This window comes from Anolis carolinensis, chromosome 1 (assembly GCF_035594765.1).
Source record: "Anolis carolinensis isolate JA03-04 chromosome 1, rAnoCar3.1.pri, whole genome shotgun sequence".
NCBI classification, from domain to species: domain Eukaryota; kingdom Metazoa; phylum Chordata; class Lepidosauria; order Squamata; family Dactyloidae; genus Anolis; species Anolis carolinensis.
This window is the reverse complement of record NC_085841.1, coordinates 206,806,971-206,832,223: the sequence shown is the minus strand read 5'-3', so window position 1 is coordinate 206,832,223 and position 25,253 is coordinate 206,806,971. Positions and strand designations below refer to the sequence as shown.

Here is a 25,253-nt window from a genome sequence, read left to right as displayed (position 1 = left end):
AAAACGAATGTATGTTCATTTTTTTGTTTTATTTTTTCTATACCAACCAGCAACCTTATCGATCACTTCTAAGATATATTTATATATATTTATATTTATATAATATTTATATTATATTATATTTGTATTTATATTTATTTATATTTTGGAAAAAATGTAAACATTATTGCCAAAATTGTTCTCTCTACATCCATACCAAACTATTAAGATGAATGGGGGGGGGAGGTCAAAGCTAGTAAAAGAGTGCTTTGTTTTGGTCAATTTCATTAACATTAAATTATATATTAATCAAACAATTAAATATTAAAAACAGTGGACAAACATAGTATTTCTCTTCCCCTGTTTCTCAATGCATAAGTAGTCTTGTCAGTTTAAGTCCTTCCCGCTTCATTTTTTCTTCTTCTTTCTTAGGCTGGATCTACACTGCTATTTAATGCAATCTGAACTGCATTATGTGGTCAGTGTACACCTAGGGCCCTTCCACACAACCCTATAACCCAGAATATCAAGGCAAAAATAAATCCCACAATATCTGTTTTGAACTGGGTTAGCTGAGTCTACACTGCTATATATTCCAGTTCAAAGCAGATAATGTGCATTTTTATTCAGCTGTGTGGAAGGGGCCCTCGTTCAAACTGGGTATTATATAAGTATAAACTGACCATATAATGCAGCTCAAACTACATTATATGTCAGTGTAGATTCAGCCCTAGAGTCCTATGAACGGATTCGACCTTAAGAAAATCTCCGTTTTCCCTCCCCTTTGCAATGCTGGATTTTTCCTCTACCTGTCTTCTTCTTCTGGTCAAAAACCATTAAGGATGAGGGATCAACCCTTTATGTTCACCGAACAAAACAGTAGAAACTTCAAAAAAGAAATCATTTTCTGAATGTCCATGATCAGAATGTGGGGGAAAGCCCCACTCAAGCACCCACTCACTCACTCACTCACTCACACTCATGTCCAGTGTCTTTAAAAAGAGGGTAAATTTATTTGATATATATAAATGAGTGCGAAGGAATGAGCTGTGTGTGCATGCCTTAACCCCATACCCCTAAATAAGCAATCGCTGGTTATTTGAGGGCTTCGACTCTTCAGGAAGGAGGGAAAGAAACCTCATTATGTGGAGAGTGAAGTGGCCCTGTTGGGAGCATTATGGAAATCTCTGAGTTTGATTTAATGAGGCTCTTCACATTGGGAGGATATCAACCGAACGGAGGGAAAAGTCTACCCAGGGCCTCCAAGTTGCCAAAAATGAATTGGCAATTGAGACAGGATAGAAACTATGGTGTGCGCATATATATATATATATATACACACACACACCCCAAAATAAAAAAAAATCGCTTCCAAGATATCAGAGATAACATTAAATAACATACATTATTTGTCCCGCGAACAAATGTTTTATGTACCGCGTCTCTTATCTGTCTCTTCTAATGACTTCCCTTAGCGGGTTGTTAGTGCTTGACAGCAGGTCTCCACGCGGAGAACTTTTCTTTCCCCCCTCTCTCCCCACTCCACATTCAAAGGAGGTCCATCAGAGAACATGATTGGCAATTTTCGTCATAATCTGCACATTATTAGCATCAAAATTGACACGGCAATAACACCGGGGGTTTTTTATGGGCCTCCTTCAGGTTCACGGAAGTCCCTCCGACAGCAGGGGTGGGGTGGGAACGGCGGGCCTCCCTTTTTGCCCACGCGTGGCTTTGTGAGCAAATGAAGCCCAGAACTGTGAACCCGCCCCCGCCCCCCAACTCCATTTCACCGATTTTTCAAGTATTTCCCAGATTAAATGCGGACCACGGTGCTCAGAAGAAAGCATAAGGCTCTGAAAAGATATATATTTTCCATCCCTATTTCTCTACCCTTGGCATGCTGTCAAGTTCACACTTGCATTGCCTTTTCAATGGGAGAGGAGAATCAAACAAATCGTACATTCTCACAGCCCGATCCCTAGATTCCTTCCCCTCGATCGTCATCTCTATTTTGTCTCCCACTCACCACAGGCATCACCTCTGTGGATCGGGGCTTCGTGATTGGTGTGTTTGCTCCTCCACGAAAGGCTTTTAGACATTGAGCCCAAGCACCACCAGCACCATCCAATGACATCTAAAAATTAGGGGCTGTAGGTTGAAGAGATGTGAAGATCGCGTTTGTCAAAGCTAGATCCCAAATTACACTACTATCTCCAATAAGAGTCATTGGGTTGTTCTGAATTTTCTGGGCTGTATGGCCATGTTCCAGAAGCATTTTCTCCTGTCGTTTGGCCTGCAACTATGGCAGGCATTCTCAGAGGTTGTGGGGTATCTTGAAAACTATGCAAATGGCTTCTATATATCTGTCCAAGGTCCAGGGTGGGAGAAAGAACTCTTGTCTGTTCGAGGCAAGTGTGAATGTTGCAATTAATCACCTTGATTAGCACTGAAAAGCCTTACAGCTTCAAGGTCTGGCTGTTTACTGCCTGAGGGAATCCTTTGTTGGGAGGTGGTAGCTGGCCTTAAAGAACAATATTCAGAAAACAGAATAATTCCAGACATGAATCAATCAGGGCCTCGAACAGACAAGAGTTCTTTCTCCCACCCTGGACCTTCCACAGATATATATACTGTACCCCATTTGCATAGTTTCCAAAATACCTCACAACCTCTGATGATGCCTGCCACAGATGCCATACAGCCCGGAAAAGAAGAGAATGCTTCTGGAACAAGGGCATGCAGCCCGGAAAACTCATTGCAGCCCGACCATAAAAGCCTTCGACAACACACTAAGAGTCATCATAATCATCATCACCATAATTTAAAACAAATAAAGTGGCGAGACACCGAGGCAGTACCCCCTGTCGCCAGCAGGGGCGCTATGCCGAATTCCGGAGTTTAACCAAGACGGGGTGCATCTACTCACTGTAGAATTAATGCACTTTAACTGTCATGGCTCAATGCTATGCAATCCTGCGATTTGCAGTTTGACAAGGCCTTTATTTAGCCTTACCACACAAAGTGTGTTAAGCAAACGACAAGTTCCCATAACTCTGTAGCAGCTAAAGTGGTATCAAACTGCATTAATTCTTCAGTATTGATGCGCCCCGGGGCTCTTCCCCGTTCACAGATCCTCCCGCTGCGTGAGATCAAGAAGTAGGTGGATTTTGGTCCTAAGAGAGGTTGCTTCCCAGATCCTTTTCCAGCTAACTTAACTGTTCATAGAACTTTTCATGGAGCTGGACACAAGGCTATCCAGTCCCATTCTGCCATGCAGGAGAACCCCCTTGACATGCCACCTTGCTTTTTTGCTTCCATAATGATGAGAACAATTCTTTTTTTCAAAGCCACCTTAGTTTTTGCTTCCTCTGGGCTATTTACAAGTTGGAATGTATCCAAAGAAGGGCAACCAAAGGTTTGGAAGCCAAGCCCTCAAAGGAGCAGCTGAGTAACCTGGGTCTGCTTAGCTTGGAGAAGAGAAGGCTGAGAGGGAACATGGGGATACTGTTTAAATATTTAAGAGTATGTCACATTGGGGAGGGCAAGCTTCCTTTCTGCTGCTCTGGAGATTAGGACACACCATCTGTCAGGCATGTTTTGATTGTATTTTCCTGTACATCAGAAAGGGGTTGGGCTGGATGGTCATTGTAGTCCCTTCTAACTCTACGATTCTATTATAGCAATTCCAATTTCAAACCCACTTCATCTGGATCTACACTGCCATATAATCCAGATTACTCTACCTAACACGATTTTTGTTCCTGGGTTACAAATGTCATTTTACCTAATTGGTTCTATCATAAAATGATGGAAAAGTTTATTAAACTGCAAAAACTTTGTGCCAGTTTGCACACTGAAAAGTTAAAAACACGAAGTACCTAGGCTGAATGAAATAATATTATCCTCAGACACAGAAACAAATGTTTCTGGAGTATAATAACTACTTTCAAAGTAAGTACTGCAAAATTAAACAAGAAATAACACTTTCAAACTAGGAAGAGAAAATTTTCAAATTTTGTTGCATAATGTTTTCAAAACAGAAAATCTGGATTTTATAGAGCCAATCTGAGGCCCCTTCCACACAGCTGAATAAAATCCCACATTATCTGCTTTGAACTGGAATATATGGCAGTGTGGACTCAGAAAACCCAGTTCAAATGAGATATTGTAGTTTTTTTCTGCCTTGATATTCTGAGCTATATGGCTGTGTGGAAGGGCCCTTAAACCCCATCTACACTGCCATATAAAATCCAGATTATCTGCTTTGAACTGGATAATGTGGCAGCACAGACTCATAGAATCCATTTCAAAAAAGGTAATCTGGATCGTCTGCTTTGGTTAGCTGGATTATAGGGCAGTATAGATCCAACTTTTGTTTTTGCTTCCAAGGGGGGCTTCCAAAGAATTACAATTTACTTATATAACCAAATAAAATAAAATAAGAATCACAATCAAAACAACGGTTACAATTCTCATCTTAAAGCTAATTTAGGCCCCTTCTACACTGTCATAGAAAATCCAGATTATCTACTTTGAACTGTATTATATGGCAGTGTAGACTCATATAATTCAGGGCCTTTCCCCACAGCCATATAATCCAGAATATCAAGGCAGAAAATCCCACAGTATCTGCTTTGAATTGTCTTATCTGAATCCACACTGCCATATATTCCTGTTCCAACCAGATAATGTGGGATTTTATTCAGCTGTGTGGAAGGGGCTTTAGGATTAATGTGGAGTACCTGCTTTGATAATCAGGATTACATGGCAGTGTAGAAGGGGCCTTAGTTTTGGCTTCCAGAGGGCCCTGGGGTGAATGATAAACATAAAGATGACAACAATTAAAAAAGAAGCAATAACCAAGCAAGCACCCAAACACAAGCTCTCCAGTGTACGTCTGTCTGCGGTCCTGCCCTTGCCTTCCTTCCCCTGCGCCGCCTGCGCCTCCTTCCCCACAGCGCCACCTGGAGGCTATCTGGTCAAGGGCGCCTCCTCCCGCGGGTCCGGCGAGGGAACGGCGGTCTTGCTCAGCACCGCGGCGGAGTAAGGCAGGAAGCCGCTCTCCGAGGAGCGCTGCGCGGGAGCCGCCCCGCCCGCCGTGCAAGGGAAATCCGCGCCCGAAGCCGCCCGGGAGCCCAAAGCCGCCGCCGCTGCCGCCGCCGCCGCCTGGCTGCTATGGCAACTGAGGCAGGAGCAAGGCGCGGAGCCCGACGGAGGCGCCGAGGAAGCCGCGGCGGCGGCTGCGGCGGCGGCGGCAGCGACCGTGGAGTTGAGTCCCGCGGCGGCGGGCGACTGGTAGAGGCCCGGATGCCGGAAGCTGCACAGCAGCTCGGGCCGGGAGTAAGGGTGCGAGAGGGCGCGGAAGGTGTCCAGCGGGCGGATGGAGGTGGCGAAAGGGGAGGCCGCCGCCGCCGCCCCGGATGCCGCCGCTGCCGCCGCCGCCGCCGTGACCCCGACGTGGGGGTAGTAGTGGAGGGGCACGTGGGAGTGAAAGGGGTAGGGTAGGCTGCCCGTGGCCGCCGCGTGGGTCATCATGTAGGTGTAGAAGCTGGGGTCCGCCGGGTGCGGCCACGACATGGCCAGGCGCTGACGCTTGTCCTTCATGCGGCGGTTCTGGAACCACACCTGGACAGGGGAGAAAGGGGGAAAGAGGGGGTGAGAGAAGCGTCCACACTGCAGGTTGGCCCGCATGGCCCAACGCTAGGGAAGATAGGAAAGGAAACTGGGGAGAAGATGAGGGAGGGAGGCTGCAAGCAGGAGGCCTTGGAGGCACCTGTACTGTCGAACAGGCTTCCTCGTATTGTGGTGACCCCCAACCTTAAAATTATTTTTCATGCTACTTCGTAGCTGTCATTTTGCTACTGTTATGAATCGTAATATAAATATCTGATATGCAGGATGTATTTTCATTCACTGGGCCAAATTTGGCACAAATACCCAATAGCCCAAATTCGAATACTGGTGGGGTTGGGGGGGGATTGATTTTGTCATTTAGGAGTTGTAATTGCTGGGATTTGTAGTTAACCTACAATCTTAGAGCATTTTGAACTCCCACCAACGATGGAATTGAACCAGACTTGGCACACAGAACTCCAACACAAAATACTGGAAGTATTTGGTGGGCATTGACCTTGAGTTTTGGAGTTGTAGTTCATGTACTTCCAGAGAGCACTGTGGAGTCAAACAATGATGGATCTGGACAAAACTTGGCACGAATACTCAATATGCCCAACTGTGAACACTGGTGGAGTTTGGGGAAAATAGACCTTGACATTTGAGAGTTGTAGTTGCAGCGATTTGTAGTTAACTTACAATCAAAGAGCCTGTTGAACCCCACCAAGAATAGAATTGGCCTGTTTCCAAAGAGGAAGAGAAGGGCGGGCAACGAGAGCTCCAGCCTTCTCTGCCAAAGGGGTTCCAAAGACCATCAGAAATATGTTTTCTTGTGGTCTTTGGCAACCCCTCTGACACCCCCTTTCGACCCCCCACCCCAGGGGTCCCAACCCCCCAGGCTGAGAAACTCTGATCTATACTATGGAATTACAGACATCAAGCAGTTCTATGGCCTTTGGGTGCATCTACACTATATTTGGTTTAGAAATGGAGATGAACACCAACCTCAGAGTTGGATTGCACTAGAGTTAATGTCAGGGGAAAACCTTTACATTTATTACACTATAGGATGAAATACATCAAGCAGTTCTATGGACATTGGTTGCATCTACACTATAGAATAAAAGACATCAGACAGTTCTATGGCCTTTGGGTGTATCTCTACACTATAGAATCAAGCAGTTCTATAGCTATTGGGTGCATCTACACCAGTGGTTCTCAATCTGTGGGTTCCCAAATGCTTTGGCCTTCAACACCCAGAAATTCTAACAGCTGGTAGAGTGGCTAGGATTTCTGGGAGGTGTAGGCCAAAACACCTGGGGACCCACAAGTTGAGAACCACTGATCTACACTATGGAATTACAGACAACAGTTCTATGGCTTTTAGGTGCATCAACACGATAGATTTAAAGACATCAAGTGGTTCTATGGCCTTTGGGTGCATCTACACTATAGAATGAAAGACATCAGGCAGTTCTATGGCATTTTGGTTATCTACACTATAGAATTAAAGACATTAGGAGTTTCTATGCCCCTTGGGTGCATCTAGCTATAGAATGAAAGACATCAAGCAGTTCTATGGCTTTTGGGTACATCTATGCTATAGAATGAAATACATCAAGTAGTTGGCCTTTGGGTGCATCTGATATACTATAGAATGAAAGACATCAAGTAGTTGGCCTTTGGGTGCATCTATACTATAGAATGAAAGACATCAAGCGGTCCTATGACCTTTGGGTGCCTCTACACCAGTGGTTCTCAACCCAAGGTCCCCAGATGTTTTTGGCCTTCCACTCCCAGAAATCCTAACAGCTGGTAAACTGACTGTGGTTTCTGGGAGTTGTAGGCCAAAAACATCTGGGGATCCCAGGTTGAGAACTACTCGTCTACACTATAGAATAAAAGACATCAAGAAGTTCTGTGGCCTTTGGGTGCATCTACACTGTAGAACTGATACAGTCTGGCACCCCTTGACCTGCCATGGCCCAATGCTAGGGGACATGAGGAAGGAAATTAGAGAGAAGAGGATGAGAGAGGGGGAAACTAAAAGCAGGAATCCTAAGGTCTATCTACACTCCAAAATTAATTGACCTGCCTTGGGTCACTCCTATGGAACCATGAGCAAGGAAATTGGGGGGGGGGGGGGGGGGGATGAGAGAGGAAGGCTGCAAGCATCTACACTATAGAATTAAATATATCAAGCAGATCGATTGCCTTTGGTGCATCTACACTGTAGAATTAATACAGTTTGACACCACTTGACCTGCTATAGCTCAATGCTAAGGACTCATGAGCAAGGAAATTGGGGGGGGGGGGGAGGATGAGAAAGGGAAGCTGCAAGCAGGACTCGTTGGAAACATCTGCACTGAAGAATGAATGCAATCTGACACCACTTTGACTGCTATGGAATCAGGGGAACTGTAGTTCTACACACTTTTACCTGCTGTGTGGGTGACTCACCAAACTCCAAACTACAAATTCAGCATCATTTTATTTATTTAGCAGTCACATTCGCTTTAGTCTTCCAACAGGCATTTGGGGGGGGGGGGGCTTGAGGGGCTTCATTCCCCCCCCTTCCAAATTCTCAAGGGTGGTCCGCGAGAAGGCCTTACATTTATTATTTAAACTGTTCTGTTTATTCATATCATGATCTGATCACCATGCTCAATATATCCCATATGCATGGGGGTATTGGGATAACGATAAGGTTTGCTATGGTAGATCCCCTCCCACCCATATTCAGCCCCCCCCCACCCGCCCCCCAAAGCAAAATCCCATCCCCTCCTGAAACAAAATCCTGGCTACGGGCCTGTCTTCCAAGAAGGCTAAAGGTGCATCTACAGTGTAGAATGAATGCAGTTTGGCAGCGCTTCAAAGGCCATGGCTCAATCCTGTGGAATCCTGTGAGTTGTAGTTTAGTGAGGCACTAGCATTCTTTGGTAGAGAAGGCTGTTGGTGAATCTGAGCTGTGAGGCTCAAAATAACCCTCAGCTGGGGCGATTTAACCATAAATATAGCAGAGGACCAGAAGTAAACTTCATAACCAGCAGAAACTTAAGTGCTAGGATAAGCTTTCATTCTTTAGGATGGCTTACTTAGGATTGCAGAGTACAGTGTTCCCTCACTTATCTGAAGGGGGGGGGGGGGGTGTTAGGTTCCAGGACCACCCGCAATAAGTGAAAATCCTTGAAATAGGGACACTATATTTATTTTAATATTTATACATTATTTTAGTAGTTATACACTATTTTAAGTCTTTATCAACCAATTGTGTGTTGATAAATCGACTTCTTCTCCCATTGTGGCTTGGGCTCCTTTTCTCTCCCTTTGGCTTCTCCTTCCTCCCTTCCTTAGGCCGTAAATTGTAATTTTTTATGATTTATAATAGTCTTTTAGAGTTTATTGAAAAACCGTGAAACAGCGAATCGGTGAACTAAGAAGTAGTGAGGGAACACTGTACATGTAAGTTTCTGCTGGTTATGAAGTTTACTTCTGGTACTCTGCTATATTTATAGTGGAATCACCCCAAACTGAAGGTTATTTTGAGTCTAACAGCTCAGATTCCTCAACAAAGGCTAAAGACCTTGTAAACTACAGTTCTCATGGTTTCATAGCATTGAACCCCGGTCATTAAAGCGATACCAAACTGGATTTATTTTACAGTGTAGAGCATGCGCCCTGACGCTACTTGTGCCTTCAGACATCCTTGGTCACAGCCGTTCTGTAAGATCTCTCTCCTCTATTCATACATTTTAAAAAGCCCACTGCATAGAAATAGTTGCACTTCAGTGTATTTCATCTAAATATAATAATGTTAGTTAACGATTCTCAATTAAAAGGAGCCGGCACCGTCCTTAAAAAGACTTGCTTGGAGATGATGCACGGAGGCGGGTGTCTAAGAGATCAATGAAGTTTTAAACACCGCACAAATCGGATCGAAGCGGGGTTTTCTCTCAAAGACAAGGCTGGCAGTGCATCTCCTTCCAGCTGAGTTCTGAAAGATGGACATTTCAAGCCCGGATAACAATACCTTTTAGGCGAAAACACTGTCCACCTTTTTCTTTATTTTATTTTTCTTATTTTTATCCTATATTTTAGGGACCTTTCTCCCGCTCCCATTCAGATATTTATCTCAGTCCGAACACAATCAAAACAAGAGATTTAGCCCGCATTTAAACCTAAACGTTGCTGTATAACAACCCAAAACAAAGCGTTCTCTGATTACTACAAAACAACGAGGAATGCAGTTCTTCAACCGGGGTGCATCTACACTGTGGAATTAGTGCACTTTGACACCACTTGAACGGCTGTGACTCAATGGTATGGAGTCCTGAGATTTGCACTTTGGTGAGGCACCAGCACGTTTTGGCAGAAAAGGCTAAATACTTGGAAAAACTACAATTTCCACGGTTTCAAAGTAGGTAAAATAGTGTCAAGGTGCACTAATTCTACAGTGTAGATGCCCTCTCATTGAGCTAAAATAATCTTCACTGATAAGAGTGACAAAAATAGGACCGGGAGACCTAACACCCGTCCCACACCAGAATGACTAAGGCTGGATCTACACTGCCATATAATCCAGTTTCTGATCCCAGATTATCAGATTTAAATTGCATTATATGGCATCGTAGACTCATATCCAATACAAAGCAGATAATCTGGTAATCTGGGATCAGATACAGGACTAATTGGTAGTGTAGATCCAGCCTAAATTAAGCCCCAGGCTTGGATTCTGGGTGCTTTGTTTTAATGCCATTTTTTCTCTCCCTCCATTCCTTCCGCCCATCCACGCATCCCGTCCTCTCTCAGAAAACGTAGAAGGGAAGGGAAGGGAAGGGAAGGGAAGGGAAGGGAAGGGAAGGGAAGGGAAGGGAAGGGAAGGGAAGGGAAGGGAAGGGAAGGGAAGGGAAGGGAAGGGAAGGGAAGGGAAGGGAAGGGAAGGGAAGGAAAGGAAAGGAAAGGAAAGGAAAGGAAAGGAAAGGAAAGGAAAGGAAAGGAAAGGAAAGGAAAGGAAAGGAAAGGAAAGGAAAGGAAAGGAAAGGAAAGGAAAGGAAAGGAAAGGAAAGGAAAGGAAAGGAAAGGAAAGGAAAGGAAAGGAAAGGAAGATTGGTCTTGTGACTAGAAAGAGCCAACGATCCCCGAGATTAAAAACAACTGGGAGAATCAATCCAAAGAGAAGAGTATTGGGTTGCTGTGAGTTTTCCGGGCTGGATGGTCATGTTCCAGAAGTATTATCTCATGACCTTTCACCCACATCTATGGCAGGCATCCTCAGAGGTTGTGAGGTCTGTTGGAGAAACTAGGCGAGTGGGGTTTATATATATGTGGAAGGTCCAAGGTAGGAGAAAGAACTCTTGTCTGCTTGAGGCAGGTGTGAATGTTGCAATTGGCCATTTAGCATTGAATTACTAACATTAAAAAAACTCTAAAATCAGGACAGTAAATAAAGTGTAAAAAAAAAAACCTCTGAAAACGGGAATTCCAGACATGAAACAATCAGGGCCAGCTAACACCTCCCAACAAAGGATTCCCTCAGGCAGGAATCAGCCATGCTTTGAAGCTGCAAGGCTTTCAATGCTAATCAAGGTGATTAATTGCAACTTTCACACTTGCCTCCAACAGACAAGAGTTCTTTCTCCCACCCTGGACCTTCCACAGATATATAAACTTTGCTTGCTTAGTTTCCAACAAACCTCACAACCTCCGAGGATGCTTGCCATGGATGTGGGTGAAACGTCAGAGGAGAATGCTTCTGGAACATGACCATACAGCCCTGAAAACTCACAGCGACCCAGTGATTCTGGCCATGAAAGCCTTCGACAACACAGAGAAGAGTATTATTCTCTGGTTTGAAGGAATTGGGAGATGCGTCTACATTGTGAAATGTATGACGTTCGACATCACTTTAATTGCCATGGCCCACTGATAAAGGGAGTCTCACCAGCCCTCTTTAGCAGGGGAGCCTAAAGACTTCTGAAAAGCTGCAACCCTCACGATTCCATATTATTGAGCCATGGCAGTCCAAGTGGTGGTGTGTGGATGCATTCTAAGTAAATACACAGACCGTCTGGAGTGTCTAAGCGATTTTTAAAAACCTTTTTTTGCCAGAGAGTACTGGTCTCCCACCAAACGACGAAACCTATGGTACTGCATTCATTCTCCTGCGTAGATGCATTAGCAAAGCCCAGATGAAGATGGAGAGAAGCCTTGGGATGGAGCCAACCAAGGAGGGAAGGTTTGGCGACGTACCTTGATGGTGGTCTCGGGGAGGTTGAGGGCGGCGGCCAGCTCGCACCTCCTGGGCCTGGAGACATAGTTCTCCCGGTAGAACTCCTTCTCGAGCCGGGCGATCTGCTCCCGGGTGAAGGCAGTGCGGTACCTCCGCACTTGGTCAGCGCTGGAGCCCGAGGAGCCCAGGGCGCCGCCGCCGTGGAGGCCGCTGAGGCCCGAGGAGGAGGAGGAAGACGAGGAGGAAGACGAGGAGGAAGACGAAGTGGGGTTGCTGGGCGTCGAGCCGCTGTCCGAGTAGCCTGCGAAGGAAGGACAACAGAAGAATCGGGGATTGAGAGTGAGACAAGCAGAGAGAGAGGGGGAGATTTATCCTCCAGGAGTGGCTTTGGGGATGTGAGGGGCACCGTTGGCAAGCTGTCCCTTTTCTCTCCCTCTCCCCACCTCCCTCCCTCTCGGATAATTAATTCTCGCTGTCACGGATACAAATCGCCCGCCCTTCATGGGATCAATAATAATAATAATAATAATAATAATAATAATAATAATAATAATAATAATAATAAATAAGTTTCCATTGGCTTTTTTTGTTAAAATTAGTATAATCCTGCCACAAAAAATTAAATTAGGCGTCTGCTTTTTATAAATGGAAATCAACCAACAACCGGTTTCGTTCTATGTAACCAAATCACCAAAGGAAAGTTAGGAATGTCTTCGTATAAAATGAGATTAATCCAAAACAACAAAGCTTTCTGTTTTTTAAAAAAAATATATAAAAGTATAAAAATGTCAAGGATAAACAGAAAGATGGTCAATGAATGCGCTTCTGGTTTCGTTTTAAGATGCCAAAGCCTAGGAAAAAACCTAGGTCGTTTTCTCCCACCCTGGACTTCCCACAGATATATAAACCCCTCTTGCGTAGTTTTCAACAGATCTCACAAACTCTGAGGATGCCTGTCAGATGCAGGCGAATCGTCAGGAGAGAATACTTCTGGAACATGACCATACAGCCTGGAGAACTCGCAGCAACCCAGTTTTCTAAATTAATGATGGGGCCCAAAAGTAGCTGCGAACTGATGCTGAGATATCCTTTCTAACATAAAAAGTCAACCATTCCACGTGAACCAGTTGTTTGTGCTTTTTTAAAGGAGGGAGAACAAGGAACGTGAAATGTGGGGTGATTTTCGTTTCGAAAATAAATGAATAAATGCTTAGTGAGAAACAACAACCGAACGGCTGTATGGCCGTGTTCCAGAAGCATTCTCTCCTGAGGTTTCGCCTGCATCTATGGCGATAAGTCAGGAGAGAATGTTTTTGGAACATGGCAATACAACCCGGAAAACTCACAGCAACCCAGTGATTCCGGCCACGAAAGCCTCCAACAACACCTTAGATGCATGTGTGTGTGTGTACATATATAACAACTGAACATCAACTATAATTTGCATTCAATAATTTGGAGGGAAAAAAGCAATTCTAAATGACATAGTAAGATATAAAAAGACAGTGTCTTAGGAGCAGTTTTGAAGAGGCTCTTGTTACAAAGTCCCAAATGTACACAAAATACACCTGCCCTTATCTGCCACCTGGAAACAAACAAAACAAAACAACCCCGGTGCTAGTGACACTTTGATCTCCAAACTGCATAAATCCCAGTAGAAGATGTTGTGGTAATCTCTGAGCGGTTAGACTCAATTTAACCCTCTCTGGGGGAGATTCCACCAAAATCAGCAGAGTAGCAAAAGCAAAGCTTTCAAATGCAACAGTTACTTACACTGGCGAGCAAGAGAAGCCTTTTTAGGATTGCAATGGACTGCAGAGTCTCAATAAAAGTTCAAAAAGTATTTATTCAGGTAAAAAGAACTCCATTGTAGATAGAAAGCCTTGGGAGCTGTCTAGATTACTATAGACTGGATTCTAAGGAAAAATAAGTAAGGAAAAATAACAAACATCTACATAGTTACATCTTGCCAGGAGAGATGGCAGGATGCTGCTTGTTAGTTTGAAGAACAAAGGGAGAAGAGAGAGAACCAAAATGGTTCCAACCTCATGGTCCAGTTTATTGGGGCCATAAAAGACACTCTGACCAATTGGAAGTTAGTGTCCCTAAAGATTCACATTTCTACCAACTTCAAAGTAAGGGACGTGACGTAAACAGGATAGAGTGAAACACAGTAAAGCCTGTCTAGGCATGCTTTGGAAACAGGGAAAGGATTCCCTCAATCTAACTCTATCATCTATCTAACTACATTTGGACTTGAGTAGTCCAGGATGATTTCCCAACAATCCCCTTCTTCAGCCTGGGCTGCTCATGTCCATCAGGTTCAACATCTTCTTCAACTTATCATGAGCATGTCTAGGCAGGGGTTTTGTCAGAATGTCGGCAATCATGTCTTCAGATCTGCAAAACTCCAACCTCATAAATCCTTCTTCGTGTGCATTCTTCACGATGTGGTATCTTGTGTCAATGTGCTTGAGCAATGCACTGATCTTCTCTGTTTGAGTATACTTCAGACAACCTTGATTGTCCTCAAAAACTTGTATTGGTGTTGGTTCTTCGATTCCAAAATCAAATAACATCATATGTAGCCATTTCAATTGTTTGCACGCTTCTGATGCGGAAACATATTCTGCTTCTGTTGAAGATGAAGCTACTACTTTTTGTTTCTGTGTTGTCCAGTCTATCAGTGCATCTCCGTAGAAGAATAGATAGCCGCTGGTAGACTTGCGATCTGTAATATCATTGGCCCAGTCAGCATCCACATACCCTGTCAGTGTAGGGTTGCTGGTGGCTTGTAGTCTCAATTTGAAGTTCAGTGTGCCTTTTAGGTATCTAGCAGCTCTTTTGATTGCAATTAAGTCATATTTGGTTGGTTTACTAGTCTTCCTGCATAGTATCCCAACCGCTGCTGAAATATCTGGTCTTGTGATTCGAGAGATGTACAACATTTTCCCAATTGCCTCTCGATACAAGGTGTTGTCACTCAATGGTTCACTTTCTGAAGTGTTTTTCCAATAGTTCACTTCCATGGGTGTAGTCACTGTATTTGCTTCTAAGAGTCCAAGATGTTTTAGCAAGTCAATAATCTTTTGTCTCTGATTCAGGAGAAAGCTCCCATCTTCTTCTCTTTCAACCTGTATTCCCAAATAATGACTCAAATTGCCAAGTTGTTTGATTTCAACGGTACGGCTCAAATGTTGTACAAGATCATCAAAGTCAGATTTCTGTTGAAAGCAACACACTATGTCATCTACATAGGCTAGAACATATGTCCATCTGTTGTTTTTGAATCTAGAATAAAGGCAAGGATCAGCTTTCCCTTGTGCAAACCCCTTCTCAATTAACATTTGATTTAATTTCTGATTCCAGCATTTCGCTGCTTGTTTTAAACCATAGAGAGATCGTTGCAATTTGCATACATATCCTTTGTGTGCCTTGTCTTCAAATCCAGGTGGTTGTTGCATAAATATCTCTTCTTCTAATTCGCCATGAAGAAAAGCTGTAGCAACGTCAAGGTGTTCAACATTCATTTTTCTAGAGGCTGCAATTGCAAGCAATGTCCTCAAGGTGGTGTGTTTTACAACAGGTGCAAAAACTTCATCATAATCCTCTCCATATTGTTGTGAGTAGCCCTTAGCTACAAGTCTGGCTTTGTATCGCTGTATCTGTCCATTTTCATCACGTTTCAGTTTGAAAATCCATTTACAGCCAACTACATTCCTATTTTCTGGTGGTGGTACAAGTGTCCATGTCTTGTTTTTATGTAATGACTCTATTTCATCTGATGCAGCAGTAAGCCATTTTTCTTTTTCATCCTCTGGAAACTTCAGCATCTGATTCCAGGATGATGGTTCCTGTAGTTCAGCTTCATTGGTAAGATAAGCAAATCTCTGGGGAGGGACCCCACGATTTGTCCTTTGAGATCTGCGTGGTAATTGCTCATTTTGTCCATCAGGTGTCTCTGCACTTTCATCTGGTCCTTGAGGGTGCCATTGATGTTCCTCTGCCATGCCACTATGTGGGTCAATCCTTTCATCGGGTCCTTCGACCTCAGATGTCAGGGTCTCTCCACTGGGTGGCGTTGGCTCATTTCTTTGATCAGCCCTTCTGACCAGCGATGGCAGGACTTTTCCAGCAGATGGCGCAATTGGCTCATTTCCACTCTGCAGACCGCATGTTAAGTCATCAGAGTCATTTCTTAACAAAGGCTCATCAACAGGAGGCTGTAAATTTCTTCCAACTCTTTCATCTATGTAAACCGTCTTTCCTACAAAAATTATATTCTTTTCTGGATCATAAAGTCGGTAAGATTTATGTTCATCAGAATAACCAACCAGTAGGCATTCTTTAGAGCTGCAATCAAACTTCCCACTTCGCTTTTCTCTTGGGATGTACACATAGGCTTTGGATCCAAACACACGCAAATGCTTTACACTTGGAGAATGACCAAACCACAATTCATATGGGGTTACATGACTTTTTGCATTGGGCATTCTATTTTGCAAATAACAAGCAGTATTAATGGCCTCAGCCCAGAATTTACGCTGAATTCCTGCATGATAAATCATGGATTTTGCCATTATAATCAAACTTCTATTCTTTCTTTCTGCAATGCCATTCTGATGTGGAAAATAGGGAAGAGAATATTGGCGTCTAATCCCATATTTCCTCAATAGATCATCCACTGCTTTATTGCAAAATTCTCCTCCATTGTCTGTCCTCAGAGTTTCTGGCATCCTTTGAAATTGATTCTCAACCATGGCCAAATATTCCTTTAATTTGTTAAATAATTCATTTTTGTGCTTCATGAAATAGACTTTGGTATATCCAGAAAATGAATCTTTGAAAACCACAAAGTACAAAGACCCCCCCAATGATGTAGACATGGGGCCACATACATCACTGGATATGACCTGCAGAGGGCGTTGCGCTTCAAACTCTTTGTCTTTTGGAACATTTGGAGCACATGCCTTGGCCTTTATACAAGTTTCACATATCTCCTTACAACATGAATTTACTTCCATATCTCTACATACTTCTTTTGCATTCCAGACATATTTCTCATTTGCATGACCAAATCTTTCATGCCATAAACGAGCACAGTTTCGTTTCTCACATTCTGGTAAGGCTAATCCTGAAAACTTTGGCTCAAACATAACTTTGAATATCCCATGATATTCCTCAGCCTTTAAAACAAGTTTTCCATCTTTCAGCACTTTACATAGTCCATTCTCAAAAACAATTTTACATCCATGACGCATCAGCTTTGCCACAGAAATCAAATTAGTTCCAATGTCTTTACTGTAGTAAACATTGCTGAGAGTTAGATTGATCCCAGAGTCTGCACATGCAAGATTCACTTTGCCTAGCCCTGTACAATTAACTTTTTGACATCCAATTCCTTTCACAGTAGATTTTTCTTTCTCGATTTCAATAAAATAATCCAAATGACAAAAATAATGGTCCGTCGCTCCAGAATCTAATAAGATATCTTTTTCATTAACAAGCTTATTGGTCACATGTAATGCAAGACTTCCAAAGAAATCATTAATTCCTTCTGACTCAGCTGTGTCACTTGGTAACACCAAATTTGCATGCTTTGCAGAGGTGTGCTGACCTAATCTCTCATTTGCATTTTCACTGGCAGAGAACTGGCTTTGTCTTCTGACCTGGGTATTGAAAACCCTAGGCTTTGATCCTTGACTCCTGCTGTGAGAAGCTGTAGAACTAGTTTGATTGTTTTTTAGCAAACCAGCAGTCCCTTTGCAAATGTCCTGCCTTTTGGCAGAGATTACAAATCACTTTATTCTTGAGTTTAAATTTGTGCCCAGCTTTCAGAGCCATGCTTTTTGACTGAGATTCAGATTGCATATTATTTTTGGGATCAGATCCATTTCTTTCGAGATATTCCGATTTCAACTCAGCCGTGATAGATTTAAGAGTAAGCTCTTCACTTTCAAGTCTGTGTGTATTACGTAAAATTGTAATAATACTTTTGTAAGATGGATGGATCCCACACGCAACTAATCCTATGCACATTCTCTCAGTAATTGGTTCTCCGCTAGATCTCAATTGATCAACTAGAGATCTTATCTGTTGCAGGTAATCATTCAAATCATCTTCTGAATGCATTTTTGAATTAAAGAGTCTTTTATATGCCAATATAATATCTGCCTCCGACCCTTTACTGTAATTAGTCTGCAAATAGTCCATCATCTCTTTTGCATTAGAAGCATCTCTTACAAATTGAAAAACTCTCTCTGATAGGGAATTTATTATTATGCATCTCACCAAACGATCATCTTCCCGCCACGTCTGGATAGCCTCCTCCCCGGCTCCTTCTGGTGGCCCGCCTTCTTGCAGCACTTTTAGTTGTGCTGGTTTGAGCATGGTTTCCAGTCTTCTTTTCCAGTTCAGGTAGTTCTCTCCATTATCCTGCAGCTTGGGTAGGCTCCAAGAGGTTTCTTTGTTTTGCTCCATCCTTTCAATTTCCAAAAAAGATTAAAAATCTCCAAAAATCAAAATATTTGGAATAATCCAGAAAAAAAAATTAAAAATCTTGAAATTAAGTCTCAAATCTTTTGAGAACTTTCCTCTGCTCCTTATTTCAATTCAATCCTTTTAAAAAACAGGCTATTTCCCTTTTGCTCAGCTTGCAGTGTCTGGGCCCGTAAACCCTTTGTTGTGGTAATCTCTGAGCGGTTAGACTCAATTTAACCCTCTCTGGGGGAGATTCCACCAAAATCAGCAGAGTAGCAAAAGCAAAGCTTTCAAATGCAACAGTTACTTACACTGGCGAGCAAGAGAAGCCTTTTTAGGATTGCAATGGACTGCAGAGTCTCAATAAAAGTTCAAAAAGTATTTATTCAGGTAAAAAGAACTCCATTGTAGATAGAAAGCCTTGGGAGCTGTCTAGATTACTATAGACTGGATTCTAAGGAAAAATAAGTAAGGAAAAATAACAAACATCTACATAGTTACATCTTGCCAGGAGAGATGGCAGGATGCTGCTTGTTAGTTTGAAGAACAAAGGGAGAAGAGAGAGAACCAAAATGGTTCCAACCTCATGGTCCAGTTTATTGGGGCCATAAAAGACACTCTGACCAATTGGAAGTTAGTGTCCCTAAAGATTCACATTTCTACCAACTTCAAAGTAAGGGACGTGACGTAAACAGGATAGAGTGAAACACAGTAAAGCCTGTCTAGGCATGCTTTGGAAACAGGGAAAGGATTCCCTCAATCTAACTCTATCATCTATCTAACTACATTTGGACTTGAGTAGTCCAGGATGATTTCCCAACAGAAGAGATACCCAAACATACACACAAACTGGGAAAGTAATGTGCTACACAGGGTACGAAATCAGCACACCATTTCGATTTTATGATGGGCTTTATTCGTTAAGGCAATGGGTTAGAGAATTAAAATACTCCCCTCTGTCAACAAACCCCACTGGAATATTTCCATGTCTTTTCAGCATATCCAGAGCGGGAATGAACTGGATTATATGGCAGCGTGGACTCATATTATCCAATTTAAAGCAGGTCGTGTGGATTACTTGATTTGATAATCTGAATTATATGGCAGTGCAGATCCAGCCTAAGACATCCTCAACAGAACTCCTTGTTAGGGAATCTGAGTTGTTAGGCTCGAATTCCCAAACAAAGGGTATGGGCCCAGTCATGTGTGTGCTCGAAAATGGAAAATAGGTGAAAGGATTGGTGAAAAGGAGCAGAGAAAGGTTTCTCAAAGAGATTTTTGAGCCTTTTAATTTTTTTGATATTTTTCCGGTTTTTTTACTTTTGAATTTTCTTGGAGCATTTTTTTTTCATTTCATTTTTGGAAGCTAAGGACCATGGAAAGGAAGCAAGAATTTCTTTGGACTCTTCCTAAATTAGAAGACGAAGGTGGAAATAAGCGATCCATACGGACCGATTACCAATTATGGATTCATTCTTGGCTGTTTGGATTGTGAAGGACAGAAGACAAAGGAAATTGGGGGAAAAAATAATGCAGGTTGTGTGGTCAGTGTAGGCTTGGCTGCCTTTCTGTTAGGGAATCTGAGCTGTTAGGCTCAAAATAGGCCCTCAGTTGGGATGGTGAGGGTTATGGTGGTACCAGAAGTAAACTTCATAACCAGCAGAAATTTAGGTGTGGTGAGCTGAGATAAGCTTCCATTCCTTAGGATGGTTAGGATTGCAGAGTCAAAATTTAAGGTTCAAAATATTTATTGAAGTAAAAGAAATACGTTTTTGATAGAAAAGTGGTTTTGTTTTCAATGCAGCCTCTTCCATCTCTGGAGCGAGTCCTCTTCATAAATGAGATCCCAGGTTGCTACCCCTTGGGCTGTGTGTTTTGTACAATTGTCTGTCTTCTCAGTGTATAAACGTTATTGAATGTTTGGCAGGTATGTATGTTTTGTGATCCGCCCTGGGGTGAGAAGACTGGAATATAAATGCTGCAAACTAACTAACTAACTAACTAACTAAGGTTTTGGAGCTAACTAAGGGTCCTTTCACACAACCCTTTATCCAAGAATATCAAGGCAGAAAATCCCACAATATCTGCTTTGAACTGGGTTATCTAAGTCCACACTTAGATAGTGTGGGATTCTATGCCTTGATATTCAGGGATATAGGGCTGTGCGGAAGGGCCCTAGCTTACTAAATCTCATCTTCTAAAGGAGGTAAAAGGTCAAAATATCCATGCAGCTACATTTTGCCTAGAGGGAGGCAAAATGAGCACCCTCGCAGATGGGATTAGTAAACTAGTTAGCCCCAAGACCTTTTTCAATCAAGAATGTATTTCGTTTTTACTTCAATACATATTTTGAACCTAAAGTTCTGACTCTGCAATCCTAAACCATCCTGAGGAATGGAAGCTTATCCTAGCTCACCTCAAGTAAGTTTCTGCTGGTTGTGAAGTTTACTTCTGGTCCTCTGCTATATTTATGGTGGAATCACCCCAAAGGAGGGTTATCTTGAGCCTCACCGCTCAGATTCCCTAACACTTTCCCCAGGCTCCCCATCCAGTCAATGCTGTGGGTGCCTGAAGGGAGGGTGGTTGTCTCTAAATATTGTTATGCTTTCTGGGTTGTTGTGCATTCTCCGGGCTGTATGGCCATGTTCCAGAAGCATTCTCTCCTGACGTCTCGCCCACATCTATGGCGGGCATCCTCAGAGGTTGTGAGGTACTGTATATTGGAAAACTAAGCAAGGGAGATGATGCTTTCTGTTTGGCAGGGAGGTTGCCTATGCCGAATGCCGAACGCCTACCTTTGCCGCTGTTGTTCTCCTTGAGCTGGGAGGCGGCCAGGCCAGCGGGGGAGCGCAGCGCGGTGCAGCCCACCTCCACGTCGCTGCCTATCTCTGCCTCTTGGGCCACTTCGGCGGAGGAGAAGTGGCTCATCTTCTTCCTGGCGGCGGCGGCGGGGTCCGAAGCCGGGGCCATCTCGGCGGCGTCAGCGGCGCTGTTGGGGTGCGCCAGGCCGAAGAGCGCCTCGATCTCGAACTTGCCCTTGCTGGGGGGCAGGTCGCCCAGGGGCCCGTGGAGAGCGGCGGGGGGCAGGCGGGGGCTGAGGCGCCCTCCGTGCGAGTTGGGGCTCTGCTCCAGGCCCTCCAGTACCGCGTTGCCCGGATCCCCGGAGAGGCTGGACACCAGGCGCTTCCCGTGCAAGCCGCGCTCCATCAGCAGCATCTCTTTCCGGATCCTTTCCATCATCTCAGCTTCCCCCCGCCTCGGGAATCAAAACAATAAAGATCGCTAATGCTTCGACAACACAAAGGTCACTATCAATATAGAGCAGCGAGACAAAAACGTGTGTGGATCGAGGCGGGAAAGCAGCCTCCTCTTCCTCTTCCTCCTCCTCCTCCTCCTCTTTGCTGTCAAAGCGAGTTCTCATTCAGATGTCTCCAAATATGATTACCGCTGTTTGCAATATATAAATATGTGCGCGCACACACACACATATAAATATAGACAGAAACGGGTGCCTGGTCAAAAGGACCCGCACATCCTTCCTATTGCCCTGAAATGTCACTCATCAGGAGAAGAAGAAAAAGAAGGGAGCGCGCTGGCCAGGAAAGGACGAGTGACGCTCAGCGAATGATCATTTATTGGAACTGGTTTATAAGCAAATAAATACAGGATCCTGTCAGCGCTTCGGAGCAGACAAATAGATCCAGGTAGGGAAGCGGGAAGACCCGGAGTGAGGAGGAGGAAGAAGAAGAAGAAGAGGGAGGAGGAGAAATGGCGAGGGTCCTGGGTTGCTTTGGCCTCTGGGGTGGCATTGACAGGCGGATTAATAAAACGAGCCCGGCAAACATTTCCCCCTTCATTTAGGGGCATCATTATGCTCTGATTCTCTCACTCGCGCGCACACACACTCTCACACACAAACAAGCCCACTCCCCTCCCTTTTTTGCTTTGTGTGAGTGTGTCTGAAGCTTCTGAAGCGCCTCGTTTTGCCCTCTGACAGAAACAACAGCATTCAATGACAGGAGGGAGTGGGGTGTTAATTTAAAGGAAGAGACGAGAAATTAAAAGAGAGAGAGAGAGAATTTTAGTCCCTTCTAGAATTGCTTTGAGTCTCCTTGTGGAGAGAAAATCCAGGTATAAATAAACATAACAACGACAACAATAAAAAGATTGAAAAGTCACCAAAGGTGGCCGAGGTATAAATAAACATAACAATAATAGTGATAATACTGGATCGGAAAGAAAACTCACCAAAAGAGTCGAGGTAGAACTAAACATCATCATCATCATAATGATAATAATAATGAATCAAAAAGAAAAGTCACCAAAGGTGGTCGAGGTATAAATAATAATAATAATAATAATAATAATAATAATAATAATAATAATAATAATAGATCGAAAAGAAAAGTCACCAAAGGTGGTCGAGGTATAAATAAACATGATGATGATGATGATGACGATGATTATGATGATAGATCAAAAAGAAAACTCACCGAAGGTAGTGATGGGCAGACTATCCTACTACCCCCCTCCGCTCGCTCTTTCCTGTTTAAGAAAACATATGGGTTTCCTTTGAGGGAATCCGACTTGCCCCCTACACACAACGTGCACAGATATTGTGTGTGTGTGTGTGGATGTGTATTATATGTGTGTGTATACGTATACACACACACACACATACACATAGAGAGAGAGAGAGAGAGAGAGAGAGAGAGAGAGAGAAATACATGAAGTAGTCCCTGTTTATTCAGGCGTGGAAGCGGATACGTACCAGCCCAAGAGCATCTAAGGCGCCCCTCAGCCCGCGCATGGACCCCCGAATTGCGATCTTAGCGGGGTTCGTTGTATTTCCTTAAGACGTTCACAATCCGTCTCGGGGAGGTGGGAGAAAGGGAGGGAAGGAAGGAGGGAAGGGGCTCTTCCTGGAATCCGGTTTATGGACGGAACTCGTCTTCCTTCGCCTCTGGCTCCCAACCCTCTCTTTGGCGGACTGACTGAGCACCAAAAAGAAAAAAAAAACTAAAAAGAATCCAGAGGAATCTTAAAGACATGATTTAGCGCATCAGAGAGAAGGAGGAGGGGGGAGGGAGTGGGGAAAGGCCTCCATTCATGCACCGAGGCGTTTCCCCTTCTAAGGTACCTAGATTTCTCTCCCACCTCATCCACCTTTCTCAATCGAAGCCCTGTGACTCCTTCTGAACTAACCCCCCTCCCACCCAGTTTTTTTTTCAAAGGGTTGGATGTCAAGCTTTCAAAGGACTTTCAGAGGTCTCATCCTCATCTTCTCAACTTCCTGACAGATGCAACCCACTCCCAACCGCAAAGTTACCTGGCTCTCAGTTTGGTCATCTGCTTTTCCCCTCCCTCTTTCTTTCTCCCTCTCTCTCTCTCCCTTCCGAGCCAATCTCTCTCAGCTCTGTAAGGGACACGAGTGGAAGGAAGAGGGGGAAAAGAAGGACGGCTCGCCGGCCTTCCTATCGGAAACCCTCTTCTCGAAGGGAACTTTGATGGCGATCCTGACGCCCAAGCTGAGATAAAGCGCCTGTCATTAGAGGAGCAGCTCTTCCGCCTCCCCTGAGCCCCGGTGGGCCTGTCCTTCTGCCTTTCCACCCAGGCCTGGACCCACTGAGCTTCTCCGGTCTCCCTCCACCCACTTACATCTTCTCTGGGATGCTGCTAAAAGGGAAGGATTGCACCTCGACTTCGGCCCGCTTTGGTTTATTTGATTCTGCAACAACATTCATAGAGTCCACGAGTTGTCGAAGGTTTTCATGGCCGGCATCACTGGGTTGCTGCGAGCTTTCCGGGTTGTATGGCCATGTTCCAGAAGCATTCACTCCTGACTCGCCCACATCCATGGCCGGCATCCTCAGAGGGTGTGAGGTCTGTTGGAAACTAGGTCAGTGAGGTTTATATATCTGTGCAAGGTCCAGGGTGGGAGAAAGAACTCTTGTCTGCCTGAGGCAAGTGTGAATGTTACAATTAATCACCTTGATTAGCATTGAAAAACCTTGCAGCTTCAAAGCCTGGCTGCTTCCTGCCTGGGGGAAGCCTTTATTGGAAAGTGTTAGTTGGCCCTGATTGATTCATGTCTGGAATTCTCCGTGTTCTGAGCATTGTTATTTATTTATTTAAAACATTTATATCCTGCCCTTCTCAGGGGGACTTAGGGCAGAGCACAACATATATACGGATTATAGATATACACAAACATTAAAACATTAAAAACATTAAACTTTAAAACATTAAACATTAAAATCAGTTACTTTAAAATCAGCTGTTAAAACCAACTCAGGACACTATGCTGGCTCCAGCCAGCGAATAGGTTTCCTCTTATTGCCTCATTGCACTGCCCCAAAGGCTTGTCCTGATCTTAGAGTTTTTTAATACTGGTAGCCAGTATGTGGACAATGTCAACAGAAAGGAGGAAACCATGAAAATAAACAGGACAGTAAATAAAGGACAGTAAATAAAGAACAGCATAGGGGAATTCCAGACATGAAATAACCAGGACCAGCTAACACCTCCAAACAAAGGCAGGAAGCAACCAGGCTTTGAAACTGCAAGGCTTTTCTGGGCTAATCAAGGTGATTAATTGCAACATTCACACTTGCTTCCAAGAGACAAGAGTTCTTTCTCCCACCCGGGACATCATTCCACAAATATATATAAACTCCACTTGTCCAGTTCCCAACATACCTCACAAACTCTAAAGATGCCTGTCATAGATGCAGTCGAAAGTCAGGAAAGAATGTTTCTGGAGCATGGCCATCCAGCCCGAAAAACTCACAGAAACCCATAGTTGGACAAAACCCCAGGGGCCAACTAGCCCAACCCCCTGCCATGCAGGAAAAGCAAAATCAAAGCACCCCCCCCCCCACACACACACAGATGGTGATCCAGCCTATGTTTAAAAGCCTCCAAGGAAAGGGACTATACCGCACTCCGA

At 43.9% G+C, this 25,253-nt stretch overlaps 1 protein-coding gene across 2 annotated transcripts in view; it reads right to left on the bottom strand.

Moving 5' to 3' along the window:
* evx2 (even-skipped homeobox 2) overlaps positions 1 to 25,145 on the bottom strand; it is a 25,336-nt gene extending 191 nt beyond the window's left edge. The window contains exons 1-4 of one of the 2 annotated variants that reach the window (XM_062964264.1): positions 22,798 to 25,145; positions 21,100 to 21,560; positions 11,845 to 12,125; positions 1 to 5,607 (exon numbers count right to left, since the gene is read on the bottom strand). The exon at positions 1 to 5,607 is cut by the window's left edge and continues 191 nt beyond it. In XM_062964264.1, the coding sequence (XP_062820334.1) occupies positions 4,954 to 5,607; positions 11,845 to 12,125; positions 21,100 to 21,544 (1,380 nt within the window). In that variant the 5' untranslated portion in view covers positions 21,545 to 21,560; positions 22,798 to 25,145 and the 3' untranslated portion in view covers positions 1 to 4,953. The remainder of the gene's footprint in view (positions 5,608 to 11,844; positions 12,126 to 21,099; positions 21,561 to 22,797) is intronic. The other variant, XM_062964261.1, reaches the window with a different exon arrangement.
* Between the last annotated feature and the right edge of the window lie 108 nt (positions 25,146 to 25,253).